At 47.9% G+C, this 18,515-nt stretch overlaps 3 protein-coding genes across 5 annotated transcripts; 1 reads left to right on the top strand and 2 right to left on the bottom strand.

Annotated features, from left to right (window-relative positions):
• Nucleotides 1–3,878: 3,878 nt before the first annotated feature.
• Nucleotides 3,879–4,422, bottom strand: LOC117840668 (non-specific lipid-transfer protein 2P). Its single transcript, XM_034721188.2, has one exon. It carries the CDS (start codon nt 4,323–4,325, stop codon nt 4,044–4,046), a length of 282 nt encoding a protein of 93 aa, XP_034577079.1. The 5' UTR covers nt 4,326–4,422; the 3' UTR covers nt 3,879–4,043.
• Nucleotides 4,423–5,657: 1,235 nt separating this feature from the next.
• Nucleotides 5,658–7,323, bottom strand: LOC117840667 (heavy metal-associated isoprenylated plant protein 39). Of its 3 annotated transcripts, none has more exons than XM_034721185.2 (3): nt 7,021–7,323; nt 6,818–6,929; nt 5,658–6,051 (listed from the first exon to the last, which is right to left on the bottom strand). In XM_034721185.2, exons 1-3 carry the CDS (start codon nt 7,027–7,029, stop codon nt 5,831–5,833), a joined length of 342 nt encoding a protein of 113 aa, XP_034577076.1. In that variant the 5' UTR covers nt 7,030–7,323; the 3' UTR covers nt 5,658–5,830. The 3 variants fall into 3 exon arrangements, with proteins under 3 accessions (XP_034577076.1, XP_034577078.1, XP_034577077.1); XM_034721187.2 differs by having other exon boundaries at nt 6,818–6,893; XM_034721186.2 differs by having other exon boundaries at nt 6,818–6,896; nt 7,021–7,321.
• Nucleotides 7,324–8,469: 1,146 nt separating this feature from the next.
• Nucleotides 8,470–15,491, top strand: LOC117840655 (uncharacterized). The gene is made up of 20 exons (XM_034721172.2): nt 8,470–8,638; nt 8,794–9,080; nt 9,161–9,254; nt 9,350–9,432; nt 9,578–9,798; nt 9,908–10,046; nt 10,254–10,336; nt 10,469–10,681; nt 10,776–11,132; nt 11,214–11,385; nt 11,714–11,905; nt 11,990–12,193; nt 12,280–12,372; nt 12,911–13,110; nt 13,190–13,711; nt 13,816–13,896; nt 13,982–14,064; nt 14,137–14,778; nt 14,871–15,021; nt 15,097–15,491. The coding sequence occupies exons 1-20, from the start codon at nt 8,542–8,544 to the stop codon at nt 15,182–15,184; spliced, it is 4,002 nt and encodes a 1,333-aa protein (XP_034577063.1). The 5' UTR covers nt 8,470–8,541; the 3' UTR covers nt 15,185–15,491.
• The last annotated feature ends 3,024 nt before the right edge of the window (nt 15,492–18,515 follow it).

Below are 18,515 nucleotides of genomic sequence, written 5' to 3'. Positions count from 1 at the left end.
GGAGTTGTCGCTGCCGTGGTCTGGGTTGGCGGAGGAGGAATCGTCATGTAGCGAAGACCGGGGCGGCGCGACTGTGGCGAGGTGACGGACAAGACGGGCGGCATCGGGCTCTACGGCCGGGATCTGGCGAGGTGATGATGGGCGCGGGCGGCGAGGTGCTGCAGAAAGGGTTGCAGAGGGGCTTCCGCTGCGATTGGGGAGGAGGGCGCGGGATTCCATCCGGTCGCGGGCCGGGAACGAGGCGGAGCGGCAGGCGTCGGAGGAGTTGAGCCACGCGGCAGGGGAAAACTGAAGCGGGCATGCAACTCGAGTGCGCCTGTCGCGGGAGATCTGGGGGAAAAGATCTCGTGGGCCCACCGGTCAGTCTCGGTGGTCCACTGCTCGAACTGGAGGGCGATGCTGTGGGATGGCTTAGGAAGATCCGACGGTGGGTTGGGGGTCGGCGGGGTCGGAACTGGGAAGACCACGGCGAGGGGTCGGGTCGCAGGGGTCGGAAGATTTGGAGGTTGAACACTTAGGCTTGGAAAGCTAAGAGAGGTGATCAGGGGCTCGGATTAGGATTGACACGAAGGATTTTTGTCCGAGGCCGTTACACGTCGTCTCTAGATACCCATCTTGGTTCGTGACATTGCTGGTCCATTGGTCATGGGCAGCCACAGCTGGTGGTAGCATTCCAGCCGCATGGAAAGCTGGACGGATGTTGCCGAGGCCATGTGGAGGCGATCATAGGTATGGCAGCGGTCAGGGGTTGTCGCATGGTTGTCGGCTTGGCTGCTTGCAGCGGACCGCGGCGGCTGATGTTGCTTGGCAATAGTCAGAGCAGCGTGGGACTGCGTTGGAAGATGGCGCTTGCGGCAATGGCATCGTGGGACAACTAGGCTTGCAGCAGACCGCGGTGGGTTGATCAACTTGGCTGGACTACCCGGTGCGGTATATCGTCGAAAGGTGGCCCAAGCGACCTCTCTAGTTTGCTGACTTGACGGCGGAGGTTTTTGCGTGGGTGAGGCAACGAGACGAAGTCGACCTACGGTGGCGGCTTGGTTGATCGATGGAGATCTGGCGACAAAAGAAACGGATCTGTGACGTGGAGTACTGTGGCGGGTGAGGTAAAGCCCGCGCGCGCGATGTTTCTTTGAGGCGACGAGAGCGAGGGGGAGTCCAACGGCGGATGCGGCGAGGCCTCTGCGAGTTGTGTTATCGTGGTGGCGTCTGCGAGGCAGCCTGTGAGAGGTCCAGATTCTGTGGTATCACTTTGTCAGGTGGAGTGTGGTGTTGCAACGGCACTATGACGGAGGGTCCTGCATGGCGGTGGCCTTCTCAGTGCGGTGTAGTCTGCTTCTATCGATTCCTATCGACATAGGGGCACGCCTGGAGGTTTCAGCAAATATATGAGTGTGAATGTTGGTGGGTGCCGCCGTGGTGAGTGGAGTGAGAAGACCACGTTGACGTCCCAATCCAACCTGTCGGGTGTGGCCTTTTTTGAGTTGAGTGATGACCCACGTTGATATCCCAATCAATTCCTTTTCTTTTCTTTTTCCTACCTATGACCTTCCTTTTCCTGCCTATGGCCTACCAGAGCTGTAGTCTTTTCCTTTTCCTGCCTATGGCCTCCTAGGGTTGTAGTCTTGTATTTTCTGCTATATCAATTAAACACACACTATAGTCCTTTTGTTTTTCTTTTCTTTTCCTTTTCCTGCCTATGACTTCCACTACCAGAAAACTGACCTTTCATCCCTAGCCTTAGTACCGGTTGTTTTTGGACCCGGTACTAATGTTAGTATTAGTACCGGTTCGAAAGTTGGGAACCCCCGGAGGCCCTCTAGTACCGGATGGAGACTCCAACCGGTACTAGAGGTCCGATTGGAGTCTCCATCCGGTACTAGAACCGTCCCGCAATTTTTTTTCTCTTTTTTCCTCTGTCTCGCCGCCCGTGCTTATTTGCTTCATCACGCGCCCCGCAACACCCAAGTCGTTCTCCTCCACTGCTTCTCTCTTCTTCTCCTCCACTGCCACAAGCTAGCGCCCAAGTCTCCTCCTCACCGGCCCTCTCCCTTCCACTAGAGCTCTCTATCTCTCCCTCTCCCTCCCTCTGAGACTCCGCCCGCCCCTCCCCTCCCCTTCCCCTCCGCTCGCCCCTCACCGGCGATGAGGAGCAGCGACGGGGCGAGGTGAGGCGGCGATGCGATGATGGTGGCGGTAGATGGTGAGGTGGCGGTCCGGTACGTCTCTCTGTAGGGGATGCCGGCAGCAGTGGTGGGGCCGGGAGGAGGAGGAGGAGGCGGGGGTGGAGGGGGCCGAGGAGGAGGAGGAGGAGGAAGAGGAGGAGGAGGAGGAGGGAGCGGGTAGCGGCGGGGAAGGGGTCGGGAGGAGGAGGAGGCGGAGGTAGAGGGGGCTGGCGTGGATAGGAGCAAAGGAGGAGGGGACCGAGGAGGAGGGTGCCGGGGAGCGGCGGCGACGGATATCTATGGGAAGCGGCGGCGGGGGTAGAGGAGGCTAGGAAGGGGCGGAGGAGGATAGTGGTGGAGAGGCAAGGAGCCGGCGAGGAGGGCGGGGGTGGAGGTGGAGCCGGTGGCCGGCGGCGGGTGGAGGCGGCCAGCTGGGTGGGGGGATTTTTCTTTTTCTTTTTTAATTTTATAACGCCCTCTAGTACCGGTTATTCCAACCGGTACTAGAGGGACCCCCCTCTAGTACCGATTGTGCAGTATCGGTTGCACAACCAGAGGAGGTTTGGGACCTGTACTAGAGGCTATTTTTTATAGTCTTTTTCTAGTAGTGGGTAGTACCAGTTTTTTCGACCGGTACAGACTTTTTCTAGTAGTGGGTAGTACCGGTTTTTTCGACCGGTACAGACTTTTTCTAGTAGTGGGTAGTACCGGTTTTCCAACCGGTACTAGAGGAGGCTATTTTTTATAGTCTTTTTCTAGTAGTGGGTAGTACCGGTTTTTCCAACCGGTACAGACTTTTGGTATAGACTTTTTCTAGTAGTGGGTAGTATAGTCTTTTTCTAGTCGTGGGTAGTACCGGTTTTTCCAACCGGTACAGACTTTTTCTAGTAGTGGGTAGTACCGGTTGGAAAATTCTAGTAGTGGGTAGTACCGGTTTTTCCAACCGGTACTAGAGGAACCTTCTAGTAGTGGGTAGTACCGGTTGGAAAATTCTATTACTGGGTAGTACCGGTTTAATACTACCCGATTTTTCCAACCAGTACAAGAGGAACCTTCTAGTAGTGGGTAGTACCGGTTATTCCAACCGGTACTAGAGGAACCCCGGTTGAAAAATTCTAGTAGTGGGTAGTACCGGTTTTTCCAACCGGTACTAGAGGAACCTTCTAGTAGTGGGTAGTACCGGTTGTTCCAACCGGTAGTAGAGGAACCCCCTCTAGTACCGATTGTGCAGTACCGGTTTTTCCAACCGGTACTAGAGGAACCCGTTCCTCTAGTAGTGGGCAGTACCGATTGTGCAGTACCGGTTTTTCCAACCGGTACTAGAAGGTTGGGTTCTAGTAGTGGGTAGTACCGATTGTGCAGTACTGATTTTTCCAACCGGTACTAGAGGAACCTTCTAGTAGTGGGTAGTACCGGTTATTCCAACCGGTACTAGAGGGGCCCTCTAGTACCGATTGTGCAGTACCGGTTGCACAACCGGTACTAGAGGGGGGTTTGAGACCAGTATTAGAGGCTATTTTTTATAGTCTTTTTCTAGTAGTGGGTACTATAATCTTGTATTTTCTGCAATGAAACACACTACTTGTGCATCGTTCTTTCAAAAATGAACACTAATTTCCAATGGAAATTTCAGAATAGCGTCGCTGACAGCGTAAAGCACACTGCACGCATAGCATAGGGAACGACATCAGGTTCTCAAGTAGGGAGCAGGAAGACGCAATACCCACCCTTTATTCCTCGTACAAACAGATACTAGTACCTGATCGAGTGATCATACTCATGCAGACATGTGCATCTATATAGAGACACAGGTGATGGCACACCAATAACATCGCGGGCATGGATGATGGAGCGCAGCGGGCGGGGCTGATAGCAAAATTAGCAGCGCGGGACGGTGAGGCCGCAGGAGGCGACCACCTTCTTGGCGTTGGGGCTGTTGATGTAGCGCGCGTAGGTGGGGTTCTTGGCGTACGTGCAGAAGCACCCCTGCTGCGCCCTCAGGCTCGAGCAGCACGACGCCGACGGCGTCGCGCCCGTCGCCAGCGGCGACGCGCACGGCGTCAGCTGACCCACGTTGCAAGACGCCGCCGACGCGACGCCCGCCATGGCCAGCAGCACCAGCACTGCGCACACCACCACCTGCTGCTGCTTCATCGTCATCTTCCTCTCTCTGGTCTGCTCACTGTCAGTGGTGGTGCTATGCGAGCTAGCTAGCTACACTGATGAATGATAGATCGAGTGAAGACGCCCGGCCCGGCTCGATCGGCATTTATAGCCGCGCGCGCCATACATTCCATCGCCTCGCCTTGCAGCAGGTGTAGCTCGCCGCGGTGCCACGCGCGACACATGTGATGGATGGCCCGCGCGGCGGCTAGCTGCTGCCGACACGTACGTACCACACGACCTGGACCGGGTTAATGCGGCGAGGGATACCGGTAACTGTACGAGGTTGAGCTGGTAGGTACTCCGCGCGCGGCACCGAAACGACACTGATGATGAGTGCTCTTCTTCCACCCTTGCCCTTCGTGATCTTCTTCTTCTACTGCTTCAATCTGAGTCATCAGGCAGCTGTGCAGTAATGCAGATACAGTATAGTAGTATACATCAATCACCAATTTGACCGCGTAAATGCAGTCTCATCTCTTTGAATTATTGCATGAGCAGTGCACTCCTAGCAGTGACGACACGACAAGAGACGATGATCAACGGGGGGCATGATTATGGCCGGCGCCGCCGTGATGGGCAGCCGTGGACTGCATTTATGTTCAACCGGTGATCCACGGGTAGGAGGCCTGGCCAGGTCAATTGAGGCGGTTGGTGGTTGCTCGTTGGACGCTGACACAAAAGACAGACGACGGCCATTCCATTCCACTGATGCCAACAAGCCAACACAAACCATCACCGTCCTCCTTGTTTGCTTCGCTCTCGTCGGTCGATCCCCCGCTCTTCGTGGGCTGAAAAGGAGCAGAATGTCCTGCCTGCCCTATCTGGGCTCAAATACTACAAGTAACGAAAACGTCTCTACCTATTCTCTAGAGCCACCTATACCTATCTTCGCCCAAAGCCCATGAATAACCGCTTTCAAAAAAAGGCCCATGAATAACCCAGAAAAAGAAGAAACAGCCTGTAACACTCGCTTTGGGCCCGGACCGGAGCCCAAGTCACCGGGAAGGCCTATCTTTGAGGAGCAAGCATCTCCACTCCACATCAAAAGTTCACATCCTAATCGGCAGCCCACTGGGCCACCCACTAACGAAGGAGATGTACTACTGGCGATGTTATCTTTTGAGACCTCTTGCAAGTCACGACAATTCTCTACCCCTGCCATTCTCAATGGCCGTTGCGGTCTGCGATGATCGCCAAGTGACTGTCAGTACCAGTTCCAAGACACATCAACGCTCTAAGCAGGATCCGTGTCAGCGTTATGTATCCTACTACCGTCAACAGTTATGGGTAGCGTAATGACGGGAAAAGCAGCAAGGAGCCCAGCCATGCGTAAACGTCTCGATTTCTTTTCTCAGGCGTAGCAAGTACCGTAAACAAAGCGATTCGGCAATCATTCTCAGTCTCAGTCTCAGTTGGAAAAAGAAAAACTGGTCAAGATTTTCGCCGGGTTTTCGTGATTCCGTTGGCTTCATCGGACAGACCAACTGGCGGCTGCTCCTTCACTTGTTGTCCTTCTTCTCCCCCTCCGCCGGCTTCTTGTCAGCCTTCTCCTCTTTCTTCTCTTCCTTCTTCTCCGGCTTCTTCTCCTCCTTGGCGGGGCCGACCGAAACTATGTCGATCTTCCCCATCTTCTTCAGCTTCTTGGCGATCGCCACGGCGTCCATGTCGCCGATCACCGTCATCTTGTTGTCCTTGAGGTCTGCTGCGATCGAATCGATTCCTGAACCAAGATCGAGCAAAGACAAACCAAAAAAAAAAACGATGCATTATTCTGCCAGCAGGGCTTGCTAAGCATCACATATTCTGTCAGCTAGCTAGCAAAAGAGTAATAATTCATTCACGATTCTCGGCGTACTGTATATTTTGAGCTGGTTTTAGAGTTATTTATGCAACATGTTTGCCAAGTGTTTTTGTTTTCGAGCTTCTGCCGACCTTATGCCATGAGTGATGGCCAATCATTCGCATGCAAAAGGCTTTCCTATCCCGTGGGTACCAAATTTCTGCATCCGACAAAAAGAGCAATACGTTTTCAGGCTGTGACAGATGTATCATATGGACCCGTGTTTGATCAGGCATCGCGATCCGATTCCACCTAACAATCTGGCCATGCATGCTTTATGATCACAAGAATTGTTCAGCTACCGATCGGCCGTTAAGCCATGTTTCTGAATGATGATTGGAGTATACCATAACTCTTTTTTTTTTTTTGAAACGAGCTTGCAGGAGAGCTGCAGCTATGTTAAAATAGAGGAAAGGCCCCGATGGGGCGGAGTATTACATAACTCACAAGGTGAACAAAATGAACGAGAAATATGAAAGCAAGCACGTTTGCAGGTTCAGTTCTAGAGATTTGGTTAATGTGAAAACAGCCTCCGTTTTTTCAGTCTCCTAGCTGGTTAATGTGAAAACAGCAGCTGAACTCTTTAGAAAGAAAAAAGGAAATAATCCAAACTTCCAAAGAAGCAATTAATGGATGAGAAACTTACCGTAGATATCAGCAACAGCTTCGATGGCTTTCTGCTTCGTCTTGTCGTCGGTCATGGCCGGGACCCGGAGCACCACCTTCTGCCAGCACCCCGTGGACACATCCTTGTTAGACTCTTTGCAGCCATGATTCCAACAAGGGGCACGATTAGAGAAACGGAGCTGAGGAGGAAGAAGGAGAAGGCATCAGTAACTGCATGCTAACCTGAGCCATCTGAAGTTTTGGGCGGATAACACCAGAGGAGCAGGAGAGGCTGCTACTTGCTCAAGGACGACGCTCGCTCAAGAGAGGTGAGAAGAAACCTCTTCCTGGCAGAAATATAACGCATGTGAACAACGGGAAGAGAATCGCATTGGTTAGTGGTGTGGATGTGGAGGTTTCAACTTCATTCGGATGACCAGCAGGACAAACAACAGAACCGTCTAGCCGTCTAGGTGTTTCCACACAGAGACAGTTCCATTCAGGAAGAGCTTTTTGTTTCTTACCCCGGCCCGTCTGTCTCCTTGAAAGAGGAGTTTAAGTATAGGTGCCCTCTTGGCCTCATCAGGCTATCTGAAGCTTTTGCATCATGCGTATGCTGTTTTTTTAGTTTTTTATGGTACACAATTCTATCTTATACTACTGTTCGAAAAGGACTCATTTACATCCACATGTGCGGTGTTCATTCCTCTCGAGCACAGGCAGGATCTCCAGATCCCCATGTCAACATCGGTGCGCCGCTATAAACCGGAGACTTTTGTGTGCCTGATCAATGACTAAGCCTACGTTGTAGGGACCTTTAACGCTTTTTCTTCCGTGGAATGGAACAACACCGCCAGGAACAAGAAATCTTCTTCGCTTTTTTTTTAAAAAAAGAAGAAGAAGAAGAAAAGCTTTAAATTGGTCGTAATTCTAATGCAGCATTGCATGCTCCTGAAGAAGGATGTATGCTTTCAGCTTTGGAATAGCAACCGTCGGGACCGGTCGCCGGCGGCGAGCGCAGCGTAACCGTGACGTCGTCGTCGTTCCTCGCGTCAAGATTCCTTCTGCCTCTTTGACGATCGAGCACCGGACAAAATCGCAGGGCCGGAGCATTTGGGTTGGGACAGCGCACCTTCCATTCCATGTAGTGCTCTCTTTAGCAAGAGAGCACCATGACATTCACATGCTTTCTGCACCTGCTCTCTGCATAGCACCGAAGAACAAAGCACATCCAAGTGGACTTTGACCATGAGAACAGAGAACAAAATCCTGGAAGGTAAAAGTGCATTTCATCAAAAAGACAAAAAAAAGGCACTCATTTGAGGAGGGATTTTTTTTTCTCGATTCTCTTATCATCTCATTTTGACCAAGAAACAACAGCGCTACCGATCGGCACAAAAGAAACTAAAATTCTCCAGCTGACTCGTTTCAAAAAAAAATCAAAGCTCGACGTGTGCTTGTTTACCTTTCGAAAAAAAAGTGCGCTTGTTTCGATAGGAATAGGACCCCTTGGTTTCGCCAAAATCAATTTTTCTTCTACTAAAAAAAAGGCAGAAACTGAAAGTAATTTGAAAAGAAAACCTGCTTTTAGTTTCAAGCAGGTCGTGTGTTTCGAGCTCGGCCCGGCCCGGCCCGGCCCAATGTTTGAAGGGACTAATGGAAGGAATGCAAAATGGAGCCCAAAACGAACCCCCGCCATCTCCGTCAGCAAACCCAACCGGTAACCCCCAATAAACCCTCCTCCCAGTCTACGCCGCCTCAGCCATGGCCGCCGCCGGCCACCTCCGTCCGGGCTCCTACCTGGGGGACGTCTCCGCGCTCTCCTTCCTCCCCTCCTCGCCCCGCCCTCTCCTACTCGCCGGTACACTCCCCGCCTCCTCCCTCTTCCGATCGTCGGGCACCCTCCAGCGCCGCTGGCTCGTATGTGGCTCCGCCCGCGGGCTGCTGTGGTGGAGCGTGCGCGTCCGCGTGAGCTTGCGGGTGATGATATCCACTCCCTTCGCCTTGTGGCTGCAGGCACCGGGTCGGAGCTGCTTGTGTACGAGGTGGGCGCCGCCAGGCTCGTCGCTGCGTTCCAAGTGTTCGACGGAGTGCGCGTCCACGGCATCGAGCCCCGGGGAGGAAGCCCCAATTGCTCCAACTGCTCGCTCGCGGTGTTCGGTGAGAGGAGGGTTAAGCTATTCTCCCTCGGGGTCGGTGTCAGTGCAGATGGCGATGGCAGTGAAGTGGGCGAGGTGCGGCTCGAGCTGGAGCAGAGGCTCCCGGGGTTCGATCACTGGGTGCTCGACGCTCGTTTCCTGGAGGTAGGTACCACGCTTGCTTCCCGTTCTTACGGTGGAACCTTTTCGATTTTACCTTAACGGTCGCGCGATTCCGGGTGCAGGTCGATCGGCTGCTTGCCATTGGTCTGAGTGACAATTCAGTTGCGCTGTGGGATTTGAGCAAGCGCATGTTGGTTACCCGAGTGAAATCTCCAGGTTGGTTCAGCACCTCGATGTTCCCTTGGTCCAAATGGCATCATGTGCTAAATTCCTCTTACATGATTGCTTACAAAGTTGCCTTCTGGATGCAGAGAAGTGCCTTCTGTATTCCATGAGAATGTGGGGAGACTCTGTCAGAGAACTTCTTGTGGCATCCGGAACCATTTTAAATGAGGTAAGCTTTCCAGGCTCTCCGTTGTTTCTGTTTCAGCTCTGGCTCAGCTGTTCAAGGAAAATCTCAAACAATGTTTCCTAATTATCCGAATGAGGAAGTTCACATTTCATTATAAATAGCTCTTGATGTTAATCTTCTTTCCCAGATTCTCATATGGAAATTGGCACCGCAAAATCTGGGACCCTCCTTGTTACGCTCGTGTGAAGGGGATACTTCTGATGTCAAGGATTACGAAATCAGACGTCTTGGTGATAATCAGTACATGACAGTTCATCTTGGTAGGCTGAAGGAACATGAAGGTTCAATATTCCGAATAGCTTGGTCCTCTGATGGATCAAAGTTTATGTCTGTTTCTGATGACCGTAGGTTGGTCTGTTTTGCTTTTGGCTCCCACTGCCTGCTTCAGGAACCTTTTTGTTTCAGACGATTGCCTTTCATGATATTTTCGGCCAACTTAGTTTTATTTCTGTGGCAGTGCTCGCCTGTGGATGCTGAGTTTCAAGTCACAGAGTTTTGTCAATCAGACAGCCAGTCAAGATACTGTTGAAATTATACCAAACCTCACACTTTTTGGACATAGTGCTAGGATATGGGATTGCTATGTTTCTGATTCTGTAAGTTTGTCATACTTTGTTCCCTCTCCTTTTGTAGATGATTATCTTTTCCGCCGTGTCGTTTAGCAATGCTTTATTTTTTACTTGTATTTCTAGCGTAGAAAAATGTTGATAAACCTTTTTCTTGAATAGGTGGGAATTATTTAAAATGTCCAGTTGAATGCTTTTTTAGACTTCTTACTGTTTGTAACCTAGCTTTCCTTTTAGATAGTTATAACTGCTGGTGAGGATTGTACTTGTTGCATTTGGGGAATGGATGGAAAGCTGGTCAAGATGTTCAAAGAACACATGTAAGTTGGGAAGATGTAGTTTGTTAGATTGTAACTTGTGCAAAATCAGGCTGGTGCTGTTTAACAATCTGGAATTCCCAGAAGTGTTTACTCTAAGGAGAAAATAATTCACTGTGCTCCTCTAATCTACAGTGGCCGAGGAATATGGCGATGTTTGTTTGACCCAAACTCACTGCTTCTGGTCACTGCTGGGTTTGATTCAGCAATCAAAGTGCACCATCTATGCAGCTCCACTTTTCATGACAAAGTGGAAGACAAAGCGGTATCTGATGGTCTGAACTATGATTATGAGATCTTCGTAGTATCTTCTCCTTCTGTTTCGGGGCAGTATGGTCCCCTGGATAGGTGTGATGTACTTCTTTATGGTTCCACAATTTACATAATATCTCTATCTCTCATGTTGTGACAGTGAAATTGTTTATTCATTGTTTCATCACAGCAAAAGCGAGTATGTTCGTTGTCTACACTTTGCAGAAGAAAATGTTCTGTATGTTGCCACAAATAATGGATATCTGCATCATGCTGAACTCTCTAACGTAGAGGATGTAAGATGGACTGAGATTATTCAGGTCACTGAGAAAGCACCAATTATCTGCATGGATGTCATGACAACATACTCAAACCTTTCTTTGAATAGGGAGGATATAATTGCCCTTGGAGATGGCCGGGGAAATGTTACTATCGTCCGTTTAACCAATGGCAGCATTGAACCAAAAGTGAACTTATCTTTTACCTGGCCAGCAGAAAAAGATAGGCAACTACTTGAAGTATACTGGTGCAGGTCACTCGAATGTAGGTCTGTGAATTGTTAAATTTCTAATTAGACATTTTAAATAGCAGTTAATCATTATTCTCACCAGATTTTCTTCACTCGCAGTCACATTTTCACAGCTGATCCTAGGGGTGTGCTTAAGTTATGGAACATAAGAGATGCCCTGTTCTCAAGTACGGATGTTATCAATGCACCTCAGAAGTGTCCACTTGTAGCAGTGTTTGAATCCTCCTTTGGAGCTCGAATCATGTGTTTAGATGTATCTCCTCGAGCGGAGGTATTGACTTTAAAACTTATTGGATTTCTAGTTGAAAACAAAACCATAAATGCTTATTGTTAGAATCCTTCGTGTGAACTTGTTTTAATAGCTGGGACTATAGTGTTAGTGTTTATATATCTAGGATCAGCCAACAAAAGAATAGAGGATAATATAAGGAGGCCTTTAAAATGTAAATTGTTGCTTGGAAAGTAGAAATGGTGTTTCAGTCCCTGTGGGGAGACTAAAATACATCGTATCATTAACTGCTAATTAGCTGAACTTTTTCATAAAACCTACTAAAGATCTGATTATGCAACGCATAATTTTTCTCCTTTTCCCCATGCAGATCCTTATAGCTGGTGATAAAAAGGGTAACATCACAGCCTTTCCTTTCCCAAAAATATTGGTACTGTATGACAGTGGTGTGACGCAACAGAAGATGCCTCCATGTGACCGTTTTAAAGGAGCTCATGGCATTTCTAGTGTCACAAGTGTTCATATAAAAGACTCCAGTTCCGATCAAATTGAAATTCACACTGTATGTCCAGAACGTTGTTGTTATTCATATTACCAAAGTCATCGGCTCGTTCTGACATATGCTCCTCATCCTTGAAATTTATAGACTGGGGGAGATGGCTGCATTTGCTTCTTCAAGTATGGAAGAAATGTGTGCAAGATTGAATTTTTTGGAATGAGGCAAGTAAAAGAATTGGGCACCATTCAATCCATCTACACTAATCTTGCACCTGAGAGCCAATTGAGTACCTATGCAATAGGTTTCACTTCTGCAGATTTTATCATTTGGGACCTTGAGAATGAAACAAAGGTAACAGAACAATAGTACCATATGAATTGGCCAATCAGAACCAGCAGTTCAGCTAATCTTTAGTTCCAAACTTCTCTCTTCTGTAGATGGCTCAAGTATCCTGTGGAGGTTGGCGGCGCCCTTATTCTTATTATCTTGGGACAGTCCCTGAGTATCAGAACTGCTTGGCCTTTGTAAAGGTTTGTGTTCTAAATTGCTTTAGTATTGTTTTGTGGAATTTTTTCTTAGCTGATGTTCTAGTGAAAGTCAACACACCTCATGGGAACTATTTCTTCTGTTCCGAAGATTGCATGTGTTCATATCTTGCCATTGTTGCTTGTTTCGAGGGGCTGGTAATTCTGAATTTAGTCACAGGAGAGTGGCAACTATAGTTTCCGTCTCATTGCATATTGAGGCTTAATCGTGTCTCAACTCTAAAATGCTACGGACTAAGGCCTACTCACGTAACTTGAAGAAGGAACATTATTTTGCATTTTATACACTTTCCATCACATAGTTGTGTTTTACTGTGACAACAACAACATAGCCTTTCAGTCCCAAACAAGTTGGGGTAGGCTAGAGTTGAAACCCAACAAGATCCACAAATCAGGGTTCGGGCTCATGAATAGCTGTTTTCCAAGCACTCCTATCCAGGGCTGTTTTACTGTTGTTTGACTATATTTTGTGTTGCGCATTTTTCATCGCATACTTAGCATTTTGCTGTTTCCTTTCAAGCAGGATCATGATATTCACATTCACAGGCATTGGGCGCCAACTCAAGATAAGAAATTACTCCCTCAAGTTCTCCATTTGCAGTTTCATGGTAGAGAAGTGCACTCATTGTGCTTCATAGATCCAGCAAGTTATTCACATCTTGAGAATAGCTCAGATCTGTTGATAGCAACAGGATGTGAAGATGGAACTGTGCGCCTTACAGGGTAAATAATTTTTTTCTTAAGTGATCAATTCGTAATCATACGTTCCATCTTTATGCTGATGTAGTGACATACATTACAGATTCTTGACTGGTGGTTCTGGGAGATGGCGTTCCTCAAAGTTGCTAGGGGAACATGTTGGCGGTTCAGCAGTGCGAGCTACGTGCTTCACCCCGAAGACCTACACAATAACAGATAAATCATGTGACTACAGTTCAAACGGCATTTCTGATGACATTACGGTTGAAAACAAAGATGAGACTTTGTTACTCATATCTGTTGGATCAAAGCAAGTCCTGACTACTTGGATTTTGCAACCAAGGATAGAAAATGGACAAGTATGTCTGAATGGCTTAGATGTTGACTCCAAGCAAAGCTCCAAAAACTTGGAAAGTGGTGATTTGGCCATGTCATTTCAATGGCTAACTACCCACATGCCACCAAAGCTTACCAGGAACAGGTTGAAAGCTGGCCATATAAAACAGAGTGGTGAGGAAGGAAGTTCCTCTGCTGTGCAGCCAAATCTGGGTGTTATGGATCACATGGAAAATGACTGGCGTTACCTTTCTGTTACAGCATTTCTTTTGAAGCATGCGGTTCTTAGGTAGGATCCAATATTGTGATACATGTGCTGTTTGCAGTACAGAATCTAGCTAGCATAGCCTTTGTTTCATTCTCTTGCATCCTGTAATCTTCCTTTTGTGGCAGGTTGACCGTATGCTTTGTTGTTGTTGCTTGCTCAGACGCAACGGTTGTGCTCCGTGCTCTTCTGTTGCCTTCTCGATTGTGGTATGCATTCTGAATTTCTGAAACAAATTTTCTATTTGTAGTAGTCTCAGCTGTATCTCTGAGCTGCTGCTTCCATTTTGTACAGGTTTGATGTTGCCTTGTTGGTTCCACAGGCATCACCAGTTCTGGTGCTGCGGCATATTATCATCAATGCTAGCCACTATAAAGGTCAGTTCTATTTTCTTTTCTCCTGTCATGACAATGGTTTTATCTTAATGAAATTATCACTCTGATTTTCAGATGATGATGGAGATAGATACCTTATTGTGAGTGGATCTACAGATGGTAGCATTACTTTCTGGAACCTGACAGAGACAGTTCATGGCTTCATGCAACTAATATCAGAGACGCATCCACACATGAGTATTGATTGTCAAAGGCGTCCCAGGACAGGAAGAGGGAGCCAAGGCGGTCGTCGCCGATGGAGATCACTGGCAAACCATTCTTTGAAAAAGAGAGATGGAGATAAATCACCCCCTGATGGGAGCAACCCGAGTACCCCATATGCTACTGAAAATTCATCTGAAACTTGTGGTGTGGAAAACACTCACAACACAGTGCATGAAGGAAGTGATGGCTCAAATTCTGAGATGCCTTCAAGTACCCAATCATGTGACGTACCTGAATTGATGCCAATACTATTATTATCTGGTGTCCATCAGTCAGGCGTTAATTGTCTCCACATATCATACTCAGCAACTGACAAGTCATACTGCATCATAAGTGGTGGGGATGATCAGGCTGTTCAGTGCTTCAGCTTCACAGTAGGATCTCTAGAGGACTCCTCAACTACCACAGCTAGGCTAAACTTGCATGACAATGGTACACTTAAAATTCTATTCCAACATAAGGTCCCATCAGCTCATAGTGCAGCAGTTAAAGGTTTGTCACCATTCGAATCAATGTACTTCATATGTTTCCACTGTTTCTTTCTGTTTCATTGGAGTTAAGCTGTCTACATATGCATGTTTTAGGAATCTGGACAGACGGTACCTGGGCTTTCTCTACTGGCCTTGATCAAAGAGTAAGATGCTGGAAGATGGAATCATCTGCCAAATTCACGGAATACTCCCATGCTATCATTAGCGTGCCTGAACCTGAAACTCTAGATGTTTTCCATGACCGGTGAGCTTGTCTTTACAATGTGTGTGCTTACATTTATCTTTTGATGTTTCTGATGGTGGTGGTTGTCTTTATCAGGGCAAAGACGAAGTACCAGATTGCTGTTGCTGGAAGGGGTATGCAAATGGTTGAGTTTTCACCACCTGAAGACGATTGCCAAAGGTGATGCAATTCTATGAAGTTGAATGGTTGCGGGGTTCCTTGTGCTTGCATGGTATATGGTAGTTCTCTTGTGAGATGAATTCTTGTTGGCAAGGCTTAAACGAACTGAGAAATCAATGAGGGGATTTTTGCTGGTTCACACCGGCTCTTGTTTAGGCTGGCTTGTATCCTAACATGTGATTCCAGCCCAATTGGTTTCAAATTTCAATGCCGTTGAGATTCAAACATGTTCTTGTATATTTGTGCTTTAAGTTTTGGTATGTGCTTGATTCTGCTGAGGCAAATGCATTTGTTTATTAATCTTTCACCTATTTCGTATTGTCAGTATGGACAAATTACACAACATCCGTCTGCAATAAGGAAAACTAAACAAACGGATAAATAACATTAAGCGCACATGATTCAGGTAGAGAATAGCCGGAAACCTCTGTGTTATATCAAGTAGTGCATCTGATCTCTGTGAAAGCCATCTCCAAATTGACAAAACTATTTAGGTATTATAAACTCTATATAATCACTCAAAACGAAATTCACACCCAGCAGGTGCCTGCTCCAGTTAGGAGGGTGCACATGATTACACTTGAAATATTAAGTAATAAGATCGCTTATTCAAGTATTTTGGTATACCATGGCATAATCTGTCTTGGGTTTAATCCAGAGTGTAAATACAAAGAGTGGCAAGAAGATGACAAGAGCTGGCCATGAATCCCACCAGTTGTTGGAAACCCTGACCATCCACGTGAACAGGCCAATGTAAAATGGCACCTGCAGCACGGCGACCACACACTGGTAGAAAAACAACCTTCCATTTTTAACAAAAATCTCGATCGTTTTTGGACCCGGAACTAAAGAGGCTAGCGAGAGTAAAATGATTAGTAGGTAGGATAAATGATACGTTAGTCCATGTGACATAGATAGATGCACAAGGAAGGGAAGGCGGGAGAAAATTAGAGCAAAGGGAATTAGCCTCACCACCAAGACCATGACACACAAGGCCACGCGAGGGTTCTTGATCTTCTTTGTTGCCGCCATCTCCTTCTCCCCGGTGGCGCCTTCCTCGAGATCAATGTACGGCAAGATCGGAACTCGCCCTCGACATGGACATCTTCCTTCCACCTCACCGTATGGTTGACATTCTTGTATGGTTGTATGCCGTTAACGTTCTTGTATAATAATTGTGCTCCAAGTTTTGATAAGTACGTGCTTGATTCTGCTGAGGCAAAAATATTTGTTTATTATATTATGTATTGGTAGTATATGGAGTAGTTGCATCCTGCAATATGAAAATTAAAAAAAGAATCAAAAGCATTATGTACACATGATTAGGGATGGCAGTCGACCCATGGGTGCGGGTGTGGGTGTAAAATTTCACCCATGGGCGTGGGCGTGGGCGTGGACGTAACATGCAACAAACTTTATTTGACTGTATACTCAAAATGAAATTCACACCAGAAGGACGTACAAGCTCAAGAACTAGATGAAAATAGAGCGCCCCTTTATTTGAGTGAAGCAGGCACCATGCACACCCACGACCAGGGCACCACGCGCACTTATAACTATATATAAACGGTGCCCCTTATTTACTTCACTCAATCGTTGGTTTATTTGTTAGATGCCAGTAGTAGTTTGGCACTAAGATCGTTGGCGTCGCGTGCTGCTGGTGTAGCCGTGTAGGCTTCTTTGCAAAGTCCAACTTGGGTGTCATTTTGATTGTAAATACCACCATTGGCAGCATGATGAGAGCCGGCCGGCCATGGATCCCACCAGTTCTTGGACTTGATGACCATCCACGTGATCGATTAAGCCAATGACAAACAGCACATAGAGCACGGTGAACACATTCTACTACGTAGCAGAGAGTAGAAAAGATTAGTAGGCATGCAGGATAATATATGCATTATTTCTAGAGCACAAATGAAAATTTTGATGTGAGAATTTCGGAGCATCCTATATTTCTAGACGACACGTTACGTTCGGCTCGGTGAATCCATTATTTCCAAACTGTTTTAGACAGTCTCGGGTGCAAATCCAGCAGCATCCCAAATTGGGACCAAGCTTGACGGGAAGATGATCTAGTAGAAAGAAGAAGGCGGGAGAAAAGAGAAGGCCTCACCAGCGCGACCTTGACAGACATGGCCAGCTTAGCCGGCTTCCCATCCTTTGTCGCCGCAGCCTTCACCCCGATATCATCGCCTTTCTCGAGAAGGGGATATACACGACGGATCGGAGAAGGGGGCGCTGCGTCGCGGCGTGCGAGAACGATCGATCTGACGGGGAGGGGGGCTTCGCGGCGGGGACGCAAGGGATCTTAAACACCAGGGTTCACGGGAAAGATTATACAGTAGGATTACATGAAATCTAACAGGCCGGCTGCGCCCACCTGATCGAACTCAGCATGCACACGCGGTGGTCCTCGCAGCTTCAATAATCAAGCAATAACATTCACCAGCACCAGCTCCGTCTCCGCGGCCCGCCGGTACGGTGCGTGTAGACCCCAGCTAGCTAGGCGGCGGCGGTGGCGGAGGAGGAGCAGTCGTCGGAGGCTGAGGCTGCTTGGCGTGGAGGGACTGGGCGTAGCGTAGCGGTCAGCGGGCCGGGGCAGAGGTAGCGGTGGTGGAGAGGTCGATCGGTGAGGAGGCGCCAGCAGCTGCTGCCGCTTCTGGTGGTAGTTCCCGGCGCGCTCCGCGAAGGATGGAGTGCACCCGCTGCTCGATGTCTGCATTCAAAACTAAAGCAAAAACATCATAGCAGGAGCAAGTGCTAGCTAGTCAGTAGTAATTCAGGGTGATGAACGGATAACGACCCCAGTTGGAATAACAGGAGTACATGGCCATGCATTGTGTACGTGGGATTCACCAGCTATCGTCATTAAGTTGTCACACTTAAATATTCACTAGCGAAGCATTTATCACAACCAGGACCCACACCGTTTTTCTTTTAATTTGCTTTAGTATATAAGAAATGACAAAATCTCTTACACCGTTTTTCTTTGGATACACCGTTAGGAAGAAAAATGAGTTTGTAATCTGGAAACCAAATCTCCCATCGGACAACCATAGCATGTGTAGTATGTGCTCCTCCGCCTCCACCCCACCCTTCACTCTCAGTGCGCTCGTGCACGGACAATCAAACATCATGTCTTTGTCTACCCACTTAAAATCATGCTCGCATCCTATCCATCCAATGAAATAATGCACATATCCGCAGAGGATTTCACGAAGGCATATAGGATCCCCAATCTAGAGATGTGTGTGTTGGGTCTAGGCCTTAGCGGCCCGTGTCGAACTAGTGCAGACGATCTAAATTGGTTAGTAGTCCGGTTCAGTTAAAGTTAG

The sequence above is a fragment of the Setaria viridis genome, chromosome 9 (assembly GCF_005286985.2).
Source record: "Setaria viridis chromosome 9, Setaria_viridis_v4.0, whole genome shotgun sequence".
NCBI lineage: Eukaryota > Viridiplantae > Streptophyta > Magnoliopsida > Poales > Poaceae > Setaria > Setaria viridis.
The sequence above is the reverse complement of the archived record's forward strand: the minus strand, read 5'-3'. Positions and strand labels throughout refer to the sequence as shown.